This window comes from Glandiceps talaboti, chromosome 19 (genome assembly GCF_964340395.1).
Source record: "Glandiceps talaboti chromosome 19, keGlaTala1.1, whole genome shotgun sequence".
NCBI classification, from domain to species: Eukaryota; Metazoa; Hemichordata; class Enteropneusta; family Spengelidae; genus Glandiceps; species Glandiceps talaboti.
In genome coordinates, this window is record NC_135567.1 from 17,955,306 (window position 1) to 17,974,116 (window position 18,811).

Sequence of the window (18,811 nt, forward strand, 5' to 3'; positions counted from 1 at the left end):
ACATTTTAAAATTTTTACTTGAAGTGGAAGAACACCTTTTTATGTATTCGTAATTTTTAATAAAAATTTGATCTTCAAGTATACACAATAGCCACCGCCACCACCACTACCACCACCACCACCACCACCACCACCACCACCACCACCACCACCACCATCACAACCACCACCAGCACCACCACCAGCACCACCACCACCACCACCACCACCAAAAAGCAATACAAAACATAATTACCTTCTGGATTTTGTTTCCAGATGATTTATCCGAGTTGTAGGCTTTCTGTAAGGACAATGAAAGGAGAACGTTAACACATTAACTTCAATGTTAAAAAACACACGTCTAATATTTACAAAAGCTCTGGGCCAAAATTATCCCCTCGTTTCAAATCGCGTGATATAGATCAGTTGAGATATTGAACAAGTTGCCAGCCAATGTGGTATCATCATCAACTCTACGGATGTTTGAAAGTCATCTAGATAAACTGAGGGAAAAACCAACCCTTGTATTAGGATTTTAAGGAAGACACCATTGTAACTATATAGAGACTGTAGTACACAGGAACCTCATGACTATAAGTTGGCACAGAGCTGACAGTAGAACCAGATCATAGAGATTTGTCTTACCTCTAATGAACGTTTACAGATATCATAGTCCATCAGTTTATTTTCTCGTTTTTGAATCCGTTCCTATAATAGAGAAAATAGTAACAAAATAAGTCAAACAGCACATGTGCACTCTTACATTTTGCTTCTGTTTTGTGGGACGTCGTCTAACGTATTCTAATTGAACACAAAACTAAAAATATTGAATCAATAGATACATCAGTGAATTGTTTACTATTTTATCACATTCATTTTAGAGACGAACCAGAAAGGCATTTAATATATATAGACTATAACAACATTCTGTTTGGCAAAAGGTGTATTTGAACCAAGATATGTATGTGTACTGACGCGGCAAAGTAAGGAACACAACTTTTTGCAATGTAGTCGCAGTTACCCAGACTCTAGCCGCTGGGGTGTTGTCTACGAGACCACCCCATCGCATTCTGGGTAACCGAGACTTGAAATGTTGAAATTGTATATGTGAGTTTGAGTACCTTGATGTCTACGAATTGTAGTTGGTATCTTCGTAGGGGGTCGTTCACTTTATGTACTAGACGCAATAGATCATTCCATAAAGTTTCTTGATCCTGTGGAAGAGATAGACGAATAATAGGGAACTTGGATTGCAGACTGGGCATGTTCAGACGCCAAGGACTATGGGATTATATGTGCTTATCGTAATACCTTATCTGGAGCTACCGATGAAAAAAAACCTCTCGCAATGGTCAGGGTGACTATGAATTGATTATTTGTGGTTAAAAACAATGTAACATTATTGTTTACAATACCTATTAATTAGTATTTATTATCACATTTCCCATGATGCAACTTTCAACATGGCGGGTTTGCAAGTTCCCTATTAGGTGATGTACATGCAAATTCAATTTTGTATTATCATAATTTATTCATTCTGTCGCGGTGTCACTCAATTTGAACTTGAAAACAAAAGAGTGAAAGTCATCAGTTGAACTTTATACGGTTAGCGTCCATGTTTTCAACAATATGTATAATTATAGATTCCCTCGATCGTTAGGTAATGTAAGACTGTCTGATTGACCATATCATTTTGGTAAGAGGGTCGTTCAGCAACATTAATACGGTATCTACCTGCAAGCACATTTGGAATTCCTTTGTACCAGGCCAGAATTCTTCAAAGAAGTCAGCAACAATATCATTCAGACCTTTCGCAGCTTTTCTAACCTCTACAAGAAAATGATGACGTCACATAGAATATATACAGAAAATTGAGTATGAGAATTAAACAATGAAATAGGCTTTTCAATTTAAGAAAATATTTTTTCTAATTTTAAGGGAAAGTGAAATTTCTCGTCAGGGGAAAGTGTAATTTCTCGTCATGTCGTGGTGATATTAAAGATTAATTTGCTAAATATAACAAGGAATCCTGTAAAAATACATGTTTAAATCATATTTTTGTAAGAATTGAAAATATTAATTGTACGCATGCGTAGTTTACCTTTCAGTATCGTTTCATATCGTTGTAGATCTTTCTTGAATTTTTCAGACTGTGCGACTTGTTTATCGAATGAGAATTGTAAATCATCAAATTGTTGATCTCTAGTCTGGTCTCCTCCAATCTTACGAATCAACTGGTGAAAAAAACAAATAGGTATCAAATTAGTTATATTTTCAAAAAAAAGAAAAAATAGTCATTTCTCGATCTTTCTCTCTACCAAGGCGTGGCTTTGACAATGCCTAGCGCCTACGTAGAGTTTCACTCATGACAATTTTGTGTCGAGTTATGTAGACTGTATTTGTTTATTTGCTTTGTTGTTGTTGTTGTTGTTGTTGTCTTTTTCGAACGTACATGAAAAAAATGTATACTTATATATAATATTCTAGAAGTTAAGAACAAAAGTTTTGCTTTTATACAGACCAGTGTAGCTCCCAAGAGCATGTAGTCAGGAAAAGATCTAGAAGAACGGCCAAGCTAAATATATGTAAATGAAGCGCGCTTCAACTGAGTTACAACTAACAGGTACAAGGGTGGTAACTACATAGGTCGTAATACGCGGGGAGAGTAGTCTTCGCAGGCTTCCAAACACAAAAATGTAGCCACATTTCCAGGCTTCATTCATAAATACAGATAAGCAACCCCCGCATTCATTTCTGGAAAAGACGCACTTTTTACGAACGCAACTTCATTTTAAAGTTTTAGTTCCTGCGTTTCATTGAATATATAAGTATCCAAGTGTTTTCAATATACTTACCTTCTCGCCAGCCCGCTTTCCGGCTTTCTTAGCCGTACTTTTAGCCTTATCAGCAATGTAGTCCATGGCGACCCGTGGTCTCCGATGACCCCGTTTCCTGGAGAGAAACTCAAAAAGTGTGAACCTCACTCAGTTTGATTCCCTGACTTTCAAACTTTTGCTAGAGTTCTGTGGTTTATATGATTCACTGCTGTCTCGGAATGTAGTGATATTTTTACAGTTTCATTGTGTTTGTGACATCATAAAAACAATGTATTTAGTCTACTGCGCGTCATAGGCGCGCATAATCACTGGTTGGGTGTTCTGTTGCCATGGCGTCACACGTTCTTTTCATCTTGACCCTACGGAAAAGGTCACGTAACAACTTCATAATAACTTTAATTTATTACATGTAGATATTTTGTCATTTTTTTGGTATCTGTTCATTTTTTTTAAAAATGCGATACGAGAAAGTCTAACAGCAAAACACATCCAGCATTGTAGCAAGGGTTACGTGCGGATAGAAGCTTCGAGTATATAAACGTAGTAAATATATCAAGGGTAAAAATCTCTTGTCTGCCGCACTGTGCTTTCTAGAAAAGAAAAGAAAAGAAGGTGATCTGGTGACTTTTATTTGCTTTCCGAACGTTAACGTCGAGGTCACCGTCGGCTGAGGTGAAGGTCGGTCACACTTGATTTGTTATTGTTGTCTTTTTCGAACCCTCTCAGCCAATCACAGTCGTCGACATGTCAGCAGCTAATCAAGATGGCTGCGCCCAGGCACATAGTGTCTTGGCTTTGTCGTCGAGTTTGTAAGTTAGATTTAACGTGTTTATTGTCAGTTATATTCCTATTTTCACTCGTTTCTGTCATATTGATGTATTTCAGAGCCGCTGACAAGACATGGATGTTTACAAATGAGGAGTAAGTATACCATACGGTTTCGTTAGTAGGCACGGGAAATCCGGGGCATTCAGCCACAACAGAAACGATGCCGAACAATAGTGTAGTCATAGTCTGTAACAGCCTGTATATCTTTCCTGTTGGTCTATAAATCCAGGGACTCGTTCTTTCAACCGCCATGATTCTGATAATGGCCAGAATATAGAATAGTAGATAGAATGTACACACACAGTTGCATAAGTTCAGGAGTTACACCTTACGGTTTTATTACAATACAATATTAGGCGGGGACTGGTACCCCCCCCCCCCCCCCCGACAATTTTGGAAGTAGGGAAAATAATCCACTGATTGCTAAAATCAATTACCAATGGCATGATTTAACCCCCACCACCACCACCACCGCTGCATTACATGATACATGTAATTATGCCTTCGCTTTTTTTCTTCATTTCATTAACAATATATATCAAACCAAAATTCTACTCAGAGTCAAATAATTTTTCGCTGTATGAATTGTTAGCATTGTTTCCCCAAAAAAATTGACTGACAGAAATTTTAGAATTTACTATCATTTCTTTCTCTGTTAGTTCTTATGGACTATTTGATTGGTTGTTCATACGGAATATTTGCCAATGATCAGGTGTTCTTACAGACTGATTGGTTATTCCAGTGGAGGGTCTGTGGTCATTCTTACAGACAATATGATTGGTTGTTTACCTAGACTGATTTGATTGGTTGTTCATACAGAGTATTTGATTGGTTACTCTTGTAGACTAATTGTTCTTACATACTATTTGATTGGTTGTTTTTACAGACTAATTGACCAAGTAGATATCAGAGATGATGATTATTTTGATGACAACAGTGAGGACGAATTAAATTTAGTGTTAGATTACATCTCGGATACATCACAGATCGGGATAGCTGGTTGGTGGATGCCTCATGTACGGTGGGTGCAAGACATTGACTGTGATGTCGGACAGTTTGGCGTTTGTAGAAAGGTAAATGTCATTTTTGTTACAAAACCAAGAACTTTTTCTTTTCATTTATCCATAAAAGGGAACGAAGGGAGGCTGATATTATTTCTTATTCTCAGGAAAAACACGGAAAAGTTATTTTCAAGAATCCTAAAATTTTATGGCTTTGCAAATTTGTTGATAAGTTGTTTGTTATTTTTTGTAGGTACTAAGTGTCAACTGTAAACCAGACAGTGTCAGAGCTATCTATCAATACATTCCAGTAAGTATTGCTAGAGGCCTAATACCAGCTATACATCATAACACATACCTCACATCACTAATACCAAAGCAGACAATTAAAGCCAGGATCTTTGCTGACTACCAACATAGCAACCAGTGTGTCCTCTAAGCCAATTTGATGCACAACTGACACACAATTTCTAGGATGCACCAAAATTTGGCCATATTGATCAGTTCTCACGGGCACTGTGGTATTATTATCATTGTTATATGGTATACCTGGTTGCAGTGTACCCTCTAAGCCAATTTGACGTGTCACTGACGCTCACAAATTCTAGTGTCACACCAAAATTTTGTGTTCTCCTATCTCTTACTATGTGATGAGTGTACCCTCTAAGCCAATTTGACGTGCCACTGACGCTCACAAATTCTAGTGACACACCAAAATTTGGTGTTCCCCTATCTCTTACTATGTGGTGACTCTCAAGAAATGACAGTTTTTTATCATTTTGACTCATAACAAAATGTAGCTATCATTAGAGGGTACACTGATAGCAACCCTGTGGAAAAATACATGACAATTACAGTGTGTAACTCCAGCTTCATTCAAACACAGCACTCAAATATAAATACAGAAATTTACAGGAACTCATTTTTTCCAAGAACAATCCCAAGCTGGAACAAACTAGGTAGTAATTTGGTCACATAATATCACAACATTTTATAGTTTGCGTCACACTGTGACACAAACAAACAAACAAACTTTATTATGTCTGTGTGATCTCAAATTAAATTATGTATTGAAGTAATCTTAATTATTTTAATTACAGATCCAGACAGAACTTCCAATTCAAAAATTATATTTTTCTGTGAAGAGTGGATCTGTTGAGATGAAAGTGTTTGAAGGAATGGTAGGTCCCCCTAACTTAGTTATAAAATTTTATGAAATATTCTATTATGGATAGCCTAGTATCTGAGGGCATTTTTTTTTTTTTGAGACTGAGCAACTTTAGGAGAAGGAAAACAAATGGAAAGGGTGACATGGTGACTGCGCTTGCGTGGCCGTGGGGGAATGGTTCTGACTCCATAAGGGTATTTCCTTCTGGCTGAAGGCCGGAAGCAAAATCATATGTTTATTTGCAATATGAAGCTAACACTTTTTACCTGCTCTTGGATGCTGATCTGTGCTACCCCCGACTGCACTCATATAAATGTGATGATGTTATCGCACCCCCACATGGTTTTAGTTTCAGACTGGAGAGGTGGAGTTTGGTTAATGAGCAACTGTCTAAAGGAACTAACCAATTACAACTGCCTGTCAATTTGTGATGGATTACTACTGACATGCGTTGTTAACCCATCGCCCAGCGGAAGTAGCACAGATTTCTTTGCTAGAATAACGACTTTCCTTATATGTGAGTGGAGATGATTGTAATAAATGTAACACATCGTATAGGAACTAGACTAATGTATTTTTTCTCTTATGTTTTATCTATTTTTTTTTGTTTATCTCTGTTTACTTTTAACAGGAGAATTCAGCAACTTATGATGCAATAGCTTTAGTCAAATTTACAGATGGGAAACAGGAATTATTAAAGTAAGTTATGTGATCACTTATCCCAAAAAATTCACTCACCACACTTTTTATTAATTTGCTAGCCAGATATTTCTGTCTGCTGTAGGTTATAACTCTTCATGATGACACAGTAATAATATTGGACTGGTGCAGGAAGTAACCCTTTCAGTTGCTAACACATACTGGTGAGGTGTTAGTGTCAGCCTAGTGTTAGCACTGAACTAGTCTGGTGTTAACATAGGACTGGTGTAGGCATTAACCCTTCCAGTTGCTAACACATACTGGTGAGGTGTTAGTGCCAGCCTAGTGTTAGCACTGAGCTAGTCTGGTATTAACATAGGACTGGTGTAGACATTAACCCTTCCAGTTGCTAACACATACTGGTGAGGTGTTAGTGCCAGCTAGTCTGATGTTAACATAGGACTGGTGTAGACATTAACCCTTCTAGTTGCTAACACATACTGGTGAGGTGTTAGTGTCAGCCTAGTGTTAGCTCTGAGCTAGTCTGGTGTTAACATAGGACTGGTACAGACATTAACCCTTCCAGTTGCTAACACATACTGGTGAGGTGTTAGTGTCAGCCTAGTGTTAGCACTGGGATAGCCTGGTGTTAACATAGGACTGGTGTAGACATTAACCCTTCCAGTTGCTAACGCATACTGGAGAGGTGTTAGTGTCAGCCTAGTGTTAGCACTGAGCTAGTCTGGTGTTAACATAGGACTGGTATAGGCATTAACCCTTCCAGTTGCTAACACATACTGGTGAGGTGTTAGTACCAGCCTAGTGTTAGCACTGAGCTAGTCTGGTGTTAACATAGGACTGGTACAGACATTAACCCTTCCAGTTGCTAACACATACTGGTGAGGTGTTAGTACCAGCCTAGTGTTAGCACTGAGCTAGTCTGGTATTAACATAGGACTGGTGTAGGTATTAACCCTTCCAGTTGCTAACACATACTGGTGAGGTGTTAGTGTCAGCCTAGTGTTAGTACTGAGCTAGCCTGGTGTTAACATAGGACTGGTGTAGACATTAACCCTTCCAGTTGCTAACACATACTGGTGAGGCCTAACCTACCTAGTGTTAGTGCAGTTTAAGAACAATTATTGGGTGCGAGCATAGGATTTTTGGTGCCATCTCGGTGTTAACACTGGACTAGTGTAGTGTTCACATATGATCCTCACTCTTGCTAACACATGATTGTATTCCATCTCAGATCTGAATTACTTCAAATCTACAATTCTGTTGCTATCATTGCTGTTTCATAAATTATAAATATTGTTTCTGCCTGTCTTTGTTTTTTTTATAGGTTAGACTTTCCTGCTGGAACTCACACCTATTTAGAAGCAGATTATGAATTTGTAAGTTAATATAATAATATATTGCCTCCTGCTGTGAAAAGAAGGAAATTTTCTTTGAATATCAAAAACAGAAATGAAATTATCACTACAACTGCAAGTGATAAATACAGCACATTTCATGTTACCATTCACTGCCTCTGTTTGATACAACCATACAGAAACCAATATGAAACTGGACATGCTACATTTTAAGATAGCAAGATTGAATGAATACAGTTTCTTGCAACATATTGTCTAAATGAAATAAACTAAAGTACCACCATGCAGACATCAAATGCAGAAGTCAAAACATTGGTGCCCGCATGTCTGCATCTAGTTGCGATACGTCTAAATGGTTTATTTTATTTAGACAAAATGTAGCAAGAAATTGTGGCTTTGCTATCTTAAGTGTGGCGTGTGCAGTTTGTTATTGCTTTCAGCGTAGTTGTATCAAACAGAGCTGGTGAACGGAAACTTCACATGAACAGTCAAAATTCAACTCGGAGAAGTTTTGATGAGATTGTTATCATATTATTATTATTATTCTTATTATATTACTTTATTTACTTATTACATTTAATTTTTTTAAAAATTTGTCGTGCAACAACACAGAATCATATAATCTTATACATTAAAATACCAAGAACAACGTTAAACAGAAGTACAAAGGCATTGAAAACTGAGTAAAAGACTACGTAACAACAGACACACACTTCCTATACTTCCTACATTTTCTCTGGTTAAGTATTCTGACAGCAGAGGGTACATAACTGAGCTGGGCACGACATGCTCTCAAATTCTATACTTGCAATCTGAGGGAAGCATCTCAAAATACTGAACTAACGTATGGGAAGGGTCATTGGTAATTACACAAACACTAATAATGTCATAAATATTTCTCATATTTCCGAACAATAATTTTTTAATTTTGATATTTTTTTTTTTAGAAAATTCCATATGGTAAACAACTCACCAGTATTACAGTTATGCTTGGTTGCTATGGTTACACTGGTATCGTTAAGTTCCTTGCTGTCACTGTCAGACCAATTTTGTCTGGTAAGTTTTGATCGTGACCTTTAAGTAGAAATGTACATGTGTTACTCAGGAGATTAGACTCTCTCACAGTCTCGAAGCTTAGCATAAATGGCTAAAACTTGGGTTGTTTTGTATGTATCTACTGCATAATTGTACGGGACTCCACCTAACTTGTCAACAAAAGGTTAGCACTTAGTGATCGATGAGGGTGGACAGTACAGGGTAACTGGGATACTAGTATACAAGTACAATTATGCAGTAGATATCGGTACATACAAAACAACCCAAGTTTTAGCTATTTATGCAAAGCTTCGTAGACTGTGAGAGAGTCTATCAGGAGCTAGGTTGACCTTAAATGCAATCTGGATATATCATATATGTGTATAAATATTTTATTCATTTAGGTTTTTTTCACATTTTCTTCAGTAGTACTGTCCCCCCCCCCCCAAAAAAAAATAAAATAAAAAATAAAATAAAAAATAAAACCACCAAAAAACTGTGTTGAATAATAAATTGACGGTATCCTTGCAAACAAGATGGTGAAAAACCAATTTCTGTAAAGTTATCTTTTCAAATTTTGGGCCACTCATTTTCAAAACAAAATAGTCCCTGAGACGTATTTTTCTTTAACTGTATGAGATTATTTCTGTTCCTCCCTACAGATGAAATTAAAAATAAAGAAATAAAAAGAAGTGATTTTGTACCACTTTGCCCCAAACCTAGTATTCCTGGTAACCATGTCAACACTCAGTTTGTCACTGAAAAGATTATAGAGTCTGATACAAAACAGGTTAGTACTGATAATGATAATAATTATGAATTTATTGATAATTAAAACAATTGTTATTCTTCATATAGCACTTTCCTACACTTTGCTCAGAGTGCTTTACAACTGTTAGACCACAGGGAGCAGAGCGCATGTAACTGATTAGAACTCGTAAATCACACACAAAATAAGTTTTATTTCACCACAAAAATTAATCATTCAGTCAATCAGTCATTCAATCAAATAATCAATCATTCAATCAATCAATAAATTGATCAATCGATCAGTTACATGCTCGCTTCTCCCTGTGATTAGACCAATAACAGTTCAATGGCAACCATGATGTAGAATTAAACAATGCTATGTGCATCTCTGTTTGCAGTATCATTGTTTGAACAAGGTTAAGGTTTCAAGAGTTGGACCGAAATCAGCCTCAGAATAGAATTGTCACTAATTCTTAACTTGTGTCCTCACGACGCAGATGATATTACCTTGGTAACACGTGTTTCCATGGATAGAATTGATGTTTTAATAGAATTGTCACTAATTCTTAACTCATGTTCTCAGGACGCAGATGATATCACCTTGGTAACACAGGTTTCCATGGATAGAATTGATGTTTTTGATAGAATTGTCACTAATTCTTAACTCGTGTTCTCAGGACGCAGATGATATCACCTTGGTAACACAGGTTTCCATGGATAGAATTGATGTTTTGGAGAAAAGTTTGGAATACTGGAATGGACCGATGTCTATCGTTTTGTTTGTACCAACCAAGTCTGAAACAAAAGATACAGATCATGAATGGAAAAGGTAAGGAAAGGTGTTGGAAAAGTCTGTTTATCAGAAAAACAAAAGATTGTGTAGTTTGGCCACTAGAAGTACAGTGCATTGAAATTTAAAGTGGCCATATGGATGAGAATTGTGTATTTATTTTGGATTTTTAATTTACAAAACAATTTTATCGTGGCTTCCTACTTGAAAAATCAATGTGAAACAACATATACCAAGTCTATATTTGTCACTCATTAGTTTGCAAAAGTCTAAAAAATGTGTAAAATATTTGTTATTTGTACGTACAATAACAAATATTTTACACACTTATCAGTCTTTTGCAATTTATTGAGTTACAATCAAGGACTTGACGTATGTTGTTTCTTATTGATTTTTCAAGTAGGAGACATGATAAAATTGTTTTTCAAATCCAAAATCCAAATTAAATACCTTATCCTCACCCATATGGTTTATTTACCTAAATAGAAATGATTACTAGCCATGTCAAAACAGAAGGAATGGTTACAAAAATAGAGAGAAGGGTAAATGGGGAGTCAAGAAATAGCTTACAGCTAGTCTAGCCTGACCCCTGACCCCTGACCCTTGGCATTATACATTGTTAATGATAACTATAAGATGGTTGATTTATCAATGGAAATGAAATACATAATTGAAAAAATATTAATAAATGATAATGTCAATTATGTTATCATTGCTAGTGTATAATATTAATAAGTTGTGATGAATGGAATTTACTGTCATATTTTTCAGGTATTATATCAACAAGAAACTAAACAATCCAAAATTTACAACTCAGACAATTGTTACAGCAGTCTATGCAAACACAGTAAGTCAAACCTTTTATAGTATTATTTTGTAGGAACTACCATCAAGTCTTGTCGCTGCCATTTTTTCTGAATGGTTGAAGTCCTTGGGTAAGATTCGAACCACGATTGTGTCTCAGTCAACCCAGCTGTATAATTGGGGACCTGGTAGGATAGAGGTTGCAATGTGAATGCTTTAATCCTATGTGTACCCTAGTCAACCCAGTAGTATAATTAGGGACCTGGTAGGATAGAGGTTGCAATGTGAATGCTTTAATCCTATGTGTACCCAAGTCAACCCAGCTGTATAATTGGGATCTGTGATATGATAGAGGTTGCAATGTGAATGCTTTAATCCTATGCACTTATACAGGCTGCAATGGATTGTATGCTTCCCAGGGAGTTGAAGAAGTATAAAGGGCCATTGTGCCACTATAGATCTGTGCCAGGGATAATAATTGTAAAGCGCTTTAAGCACAGAGTGGGAAAGGGCGATATATAAAAACTAACATTATTATTATCATTAAGTAATTATTATTTGTTATGTTTGTATCGATAATTCTCGTTCATCGTTTATTTTTTTTCAGGTCAATGATGAGTACCCAGTTAATTATCTTAGAAATCTAGCTATTAAGTAAGTACTGGTAAATTTGAAAATTTTATCATTTCACCATACATCCATACATATGATGTGTCCTGTTTCTGACATATACTTACCACAAATACCTTAAATTCTGTTTTAAAATGTTCTGCTTAGGTCGTTAGTTTGAATAGCTGGTATCTTCTCTTATCACATACTACCTTTGTTGGTAGATACATAACGGGGAGGGAGAGGCTGGACATTAAACAGAATCTTTACAAAAAAAATCACATTTTGCTAAACAAAAGCACCTAGCCCTTGCCCTTGTGAGGGCGGTAACACAACCCAATATGGTACATATTTAAATTCATGACTCCTAGAATATCCTCGCAAGTCCGTTCAAACTGCCCATGGAGATCTTAGAAAAGAGATGTAATTTATTCCTGATTTCCAGTGTATGAACACTGAAGTATGTATGTTGTTACGTTTCAGACAATGCCAGACCACTTATATGCTGCTGTTAGACGCTGACTTTATACCATCACCTGGATTTAGAGAGAAGTTCAAATCACATCTAACAGAAGGCATTGGAATGAATACTTTGAACCATATAGCATTAGTTGTGCCAGTATTTGAATTCACAGAAGGTTTAGAGGTGAGCAATATTTGTGATGTTTGTTAGAATGATAAAGCAACTTTGGTCCTTTTCTGTATTACATACTGTGAACAAATTTCCACCAAACCAGAGTGACTATAGAGTTTCAATAAGTCAGCATGATGTCTTCTACTACCAAACCAGAGTGACTATAGAGTTTCAATTACTCAGCACAATGTTACTACTAAACCAGAGTGACTATAGAGTTTCAATTAGGCAGTACAATGTACTACCAAACCAGAGTGACTATAGAGTTTCAATTAGGCAGCACAATGTTACTACTAAACCAGAGTGACTATAGAGTTTCAATTAGGCAGTACAATGTACTACCAAACCAGAGTGACTATAGAGTTTCAATTAGGCAGCACAATGTACTACCAAACCAGAGTGACTATAGAGTTTCAATTAGGCAGTACAATGTACTACCAAACCAGAGTGACTATAGAGTTTGATTTAGCTGGCATGATGTTACTACCAAACCAGAGTGACTATAGAGTTCCAATTAGGCAGCACAATGTTACTACTAAACCAGAGTGACTATAGAGTTCCAATTAGGCAGCACAATGTTACTACTAAACCAGATTGACTATAGAGTTTATATTCGGCAGCACAATGGTACTACCAAACCAGAGTGACTATAGAGTTCCAATTAGGCAGCACAATGTTACTACTAAACCAGAGTGACTATAAATTTTCAATTAGTCAGCACAATGTTACTACCAAACCAGAGTGACTATAGAGTTTCTATTCGGCAGCACAATGTTACTACCAAACCAGAGTGACTATAGAGTTTCTATTCGGCAGCACAATGTTACTACCAAACCAGAGTGACTATAGAGTTTCAATACGCCGTATTCCGGTTATCGAAGAAGCCCCGAAAAGATAAAAGATATGATAGTTTGGCCACTAGGGGCGCTGTTTTAGAACCGGAAGTGAGGGCCAGAATTGTAGAGCATTATTGCAAAGCATAGAGTCTATAGGCATCGTAACCACTGACTAAAGATTTTCTGTCATTCCCCGTAACTTTACGCTATAATATTGCATTATCGCCCATCAAATAACGAAATAGCAAATTAACCTCTTGTTCTCCTAATATTTCGCGTAAGTTTGGCTCTGCAATTCGACCGTGAGGAAAACCCAAAAGTAGCAACATTTTGAAACGGGTAGTACACTGACATCTCACTCACGTTTTCAGTGTGACCTCGTCCATTTGCGTTACCGTTGAAGAAATTGTAGCAATTGCTTCCAGTCAAACATCGGAACGGAAAAAGGTACAAAAACAGAGGAAAGAATCCTCAAAATCACAATATACGCTACAGTTATTGCAGCTTGTATAAAACCAATCTGATTAAAATCCGATGTAGATGTCGGCTAATCGTTCATTGCTATTTTACTTTCGTTATTGTGCCTGAATTGACCTTCGTGGTACATGTTTGATCGCCTCATCTACCGATCAGGACAAAAACGTAAACATGTACCACGAAGGTCAATTCAGGCAAAATAACGAAGGTAAAATAGCAATGAACGATCAGCCGACATCTACATCGGATTTTAATCAGATCGGTATAAGACATGGTATGAGGTTTTTTATACACTGATGGTCCTGAATGAAGAATAGCAAGCTAACCAAAGTGTGATAGTAAAGATGAGTATATCAATACAAATATGTTTATGCCAACTTATACTAACCAGTACATGAAATGTTTTTTTTCCGGACAAAGTTTTATGATTTCACCCGTGGTGCTACACCACTGTTCTAATAAACAAGAAAGGCCTAAGTATGCGGCGACATCAGTTACAATATAAACATGTGGCTTGGTAATTGTCGACCGAACTCTCAATATTGCAATGACTGTAGCTGGAAGCTGTTCAATCTGATTAAAATCCGATGTAGATGTCGGCTAATCGTTCATTGCTATTTTACCTTCGTTATTTTGCCTGATATTATTTTTCTTGGTACATGTTTAAATTTTTTAGCCTGATCGTAGAGGAGGCGATCAGGCAAGCTAAAAAATGTAAACATGTACCAAGAAGGTCAATTCAGGCAAAATAACGAAGGTAAAATAGCAATGAACGATCAGCCAACATCTACATCGGATTTTAATCAGATTGGAAGCTGTTGTCAGATTTGTAATTTTCTAATCGTTCTTTTGTCAAGCAACAGACACCAGTAAGGTAAAGAAATATGTTTATCATGTCTACATCGGGTATATTTCGAAGGTCCTCCGTCCAACTTTCAATGTTTCCGCTGTCGATTAGTTCTATCTTTTGATGCTTGACATCCACTATTCGTCTCCTCTTTCGTTTTCTCAGAAAATTATCATTTTCTAGTGTTTCAAGACCAAGGTTGACAGCATTTCTGGCGATATCTAGTAGATTTAGAAGTAGTAATTTTCCACTCTTTTATGAATGCACGGAGTTCTTTTACGCCCATTTTGTTGACAGCTTCATACATCGCCATACTATTAGATGCCATGACGAAAATTCTGGCCCTCACTTTGTCAGATATGGTGCGCCCTCTCGCGATACTTTCCTGCGAAACAACCGGAAGTTCGATAACCGGAATACGCCGTATTAGGCAGTACAATGTACTACCAAACCAGAGTGACTATAGAGTTTCAATTAGGCAGCACAATGTACTACCAAACCAGAGTGACTATAGAGTTTCAATTAGGCAGTACAATGTACTACCAAACCAGAGTGACTATAGAGTTTCAATTAGGCAGCACAATGAAACTACTAAACCAGAGTGACTATAGAGTTTCAATTACTCAGCACAATGTTACTACTAAACCAGAGTGACTATAGAGTTTCAATTAGGCAGCACAATGTTACTACCAATCCAGAGTGACTATAAATTTTCAATTAGTCAGCACAATGTTACTACCAAACCAGAGTGACTATTTAGTTTCAATTAGTCAGCAATGTTTTGTGTTAAATATTAGAAACCAAAACACAGACACCGATAGCATGCAAGCTTATAAAATGATATATTTTATCTGACTGTGAACACAAATCATCATAACTGTCAGATGAAAGAAGAAAGATTCAAACATGCAGAGGTGGAACCTCTCCAAGTCAACAGCATTCAAAAGATATTGGTGAAAACCGGAATGATTGTTGATTCTGTTTGTATTTTTTCTACAATGTCTTTTCAGGATTTGCCACAAATGCCAGAAACAAAAGAAGAATTACACGGACAATTATTTGGAACCTCACCAAAAATACTTCCTTTTCATATCCTTTTGAACAATGAAATACATGTGCAAATTTCCCATGAGTATAACTGTACCTATAATACAGTGTTATATTACAGTAACTTCACTGTTACTCCCCTCAGTGCTATGACAATATACCTATCTTTTTAGTGCTAGTGTCTGCTGAGTTACTCTACCATATATAGCATTCCTGGCAAGTCAAACTCACATGGAAAACAGGTTCAAAAGCAAGTTTTCACGCAAGATTTAAACATGTTTGTTACTACAGTATGTACAAAATTGACTACAGTGTCTTTTAATAAGTAATTGAACAATTTTATATCTTTGGTAGCGTGAAGAAAAATAATCTCAGTTCAGCTACTGCAGGTTTAAGAAGTACCACATGGTAAAGGACATAATAATTAATTTTGTACTCGTGATTTTGCGGATTTACCATTAGTCGGATCAGTAGATGTTTACACTCACAGGCATAATGCGTTAATTTGGGCAAATAGTGAGTTTGTTCTAGCAAGCTACTAATTAATGCAAAGCTGATAAACTCAGATAAGACATTGATATCAGGTAGGAAATAGAAAAAACAGTGAGAGGAAACAGTATTTAAAACTTTATTTGAAATATACAGAAAATAATATTAGAAATCCGGAAAATCGATTGATTATTTGTCCTTTACCCTGTGGAAGTACCTAATATTTTCCTTAACTAACAAATTTTCAAGTCAGTGAACTACAAATTACAATTTAAAATTATAATTACATTGACTTGTGTTCTTGAGGTGAACTAAGATATTCCTTGAAAACTTATTTTGTGTGATATGTAGATAATATAGATCTCACTAAGCAGCAAATAATAGTTTATTTTAGACTTTATTTAATATAGGTTTGCTGCTAATAGTAGAACACTTTTTTACGTTGTTGTCGCCAATTGTAAGTTTTATTAATATTTTAATGTATCAATTCTAAAATGATCTGCAATTGTAATATTGTCACAATTCAACCAGTAGGCTGCCATGTACAATATAAATAAACCATAAATTAATAATAATAATAATAATAATAAATAATATTTTCCTTAACAAATTATTGTGTACGTTACATAGATTCACCTGAGTCTCACAGAGCTACTGATTATAATAGATGGTATGGAGCTAAGGACTCGTACCCAGTGACAATGTACCAAGATAAATATGAACCCTATATCGTACTCAAGTAAGTATAAGAATGCAAACAGGAAATAGATAATACAGCGCCCTTGCTCAGATTGGGAGTATCATCACCTCATAGTACCGTTTCTGAAGAGCTTTGTCCATTGTATTCTGTCGAAGTGTAAATCAGGGATGTTTTTTGTATTGTTCAGACATCGAGGAAAGCAGCAGTGCTCTATGATTATCTGAATAACCTATACCATGTATACCCCAAGGTATACACAGACAGGAAGTAGAGCGCCACTTTGACAATTTTGGAACGGCCTATTCAGAGTTCATTAACATTCATACTTGTTATGTACTTTCATTGTTTATTGTTGTTTATTATTGTTTATTATTGTCTATTGTTGTTTATTTAGAAAAAGAGAAAGAATGCCTTATTATGATGAAAGATTTACAGGTTATGGTATGAATAAAGTGACTCATGTTATGGAATTACTTGCTGCAGGGTAAGTTAAAAATATACCTATGAATTTATTACCCATTAGCCTCACATACAACACACTATACATTTAGATGAAGGGGAACACCACTGCAGGAAATAGAGACATTTTCATAAACTGTGTTCTGGACAGTCATTTCATGATTTTATATCACCTACAATTACTTGTGATTTCAGAGAAACAAAGCAAACCTCCCTGTCTGCATGCAATACTGGGGACCCATGATGTATCTTGGAACCAGAAGTGGGTCAATAGATTGGTTGATTGATTGATTGATTGATTGATTGATTGATTGATTGATTGATTGACTGATGACAAGCCATTTCCAACTTATTTGTATTTCAAATGTGTTTTTACAGGTACGAGTTAGCAGTTCTTCCTGATGTATGGGCCATACACATTCCACATAGAAGTACTACCTACTCAATGCAGTTCCTACAAGATCCGCTAAAAAGACTTGAAAACCGAGCAACTCGTTTTGACTTCGTAGCGGACATCATGAACAAGTATCAGATAGGCCCTTGTCAGCCTTATAGGTAGCAAGTAAGGCTTTCAAATAGCAACAGAGTTACACAAATTGAATATTGATTGGCTGATCAATATTCAAAATGGAGTCATGTAAAACAGCGCCCTCTACGGCCAGAAACGGTAGAAGCAAATACTTACACAAACAGCTTTGATTGGCTGATTAGTATTCGTATTTATATGGAAGCATGTAAGAACAGTGCCCTCTATGGTCAGAAAATGCAGTCTATTGTATGGCCGTAAAGTTGATAACTTATCAACAGTGCCTTCAGTGACTTCCTGGATATTTGTTTTATTGGCTCCTATAACCTAACCCACTGAGATTTCAAAATTGAATTATTTTGATTCAAAAAAAAAATATTTTCCAAACAATCTTATTACTTGGATGTATCCATGAAAATGCCAAGGTATATTCATTCATTTGAAGTTACAGCAAGAAATCGTGACCAAAGTATGTTTCGGACTATGAACAATTCCAGAAAACCAAACATGACGAAAATAATACTTTTTAAACTGTTTATTTAGTTTTAAAGCAATGTATATATTAACAGTGTAAATATCAAGATATTGGTGTCTAAACTTAACCTTCCTTGCCATAAATTGCTGATAATACTTAAGACTGCCATCATGCATTATGGTCATGTACGTTCCAGTACATATATTTGATATCCATTCTAACTTCAAGTACTGTCTTCACGTTTGAAATTCACTTCCGGGGATAAATTTCCATGTATGTAAATTCTACAAAATACTATAGATAATGTTTGAATCAGTTTTGTGGAGGAATAACGACGATGTAGACCATTGAACCAATAGTTAACAATATGTCTTCCTATTTCCCTATCATTTACATAGATTACTGGGGAAGCTTTCAAAACATGAATAAATTAAAAGTCTACATCCATATATGGATCACCCACTACCATATTGGGGTGGCCATTCCAAATCTGTAACATCACCCA

The 18,811-nt window shown here is 36.1% G+C and overlaps 2 protein-coding genes and 1 long non-coding RNA gene across 3 annotated transcripts in view; 2 read left to right on the forward strand and 1 right to left on the reverse strand.

The window, feature by feature from the left end:
- The window catches only part of LOC144450090 (bridging integrator 2-like), a 3,473-nt gene extending 573 nt beyond the window's left edge, over positions 1–2,900 (reverse strand). Inside the window, exons 1-6 of the mRNA XM_078140658.1 lie at positions 2,835–2,900; positions 2,081–2,213; positions 1,714–1,808; positions 1,101–1,193; positions 625–687; positions 236–280 (exon numbers count right to left, since the gene is read on the reverse strand). Of these exons, the coding sequence (XP_077996784.1) occupies positions 236–280; positions 625–687; positions 1,101–1,193; positions 1,714–1,808; positions 2,081–2,213; positions 2,835–2,900 (495 nt within the window). The remainder of the gene's footprint in view (positions 1–235; positions 281–624; positions 688–1,100; positions 1,194–1,713; positions 1,809–2,080; positions 2,214–2,834) is intronic.
- Positions 2,901–3,398: 498 nt separating this feature from the next.
- Positions 3,399–4,628, forward strand: LOC144449887 (uncharacterized). Its single transcript, XR_013482187.1, has 3 exons — positions 3,399–3,494; positions 3,702–3,737; positions 4,531–4,628. It is a non-coding gene; the product is annotated as an uncharacterized LOC144449887 (long non-coding RNA).
- A 19-nt stretch (positions 4,629–4,647) lies between these two features.
- On the forward strand, positions 4,648–18,408 carry LOC144450091 (xylosyl- and glucuronyltransferase LARGE2-like). The gene is made up of 15 exons (XM_078140659.1): positions 4,648–4,717; positions 4,899–4,955; positions 5,746–5,826; positions 6,445–6,512; positions 7,798–7,849; positions 8,776–8,884; positions 9,526–9,653; positions 10,291–10,442; positions 11,175–11,250; positions 11,815–11,861; positions 12,300–12,462; positions 15,621–15,777; positions 16,777–16,885; positions 17,241–17,330; positions 17,684–18,408. The coding sequence occupies exons 1-15, from the start codon at positions 4,652–4,654 to the stop codon at positions 17,862–17,864; spliced, it is 1,536 nt and encodes a 511-aa protein (XP_077996785.1). The 5' UTR covers positions 4,648–4,651; the 3' UTR covers positions 17,865–18,408.
- Positions 18,409–18,811: the final 403 nt, after the last annotated feature.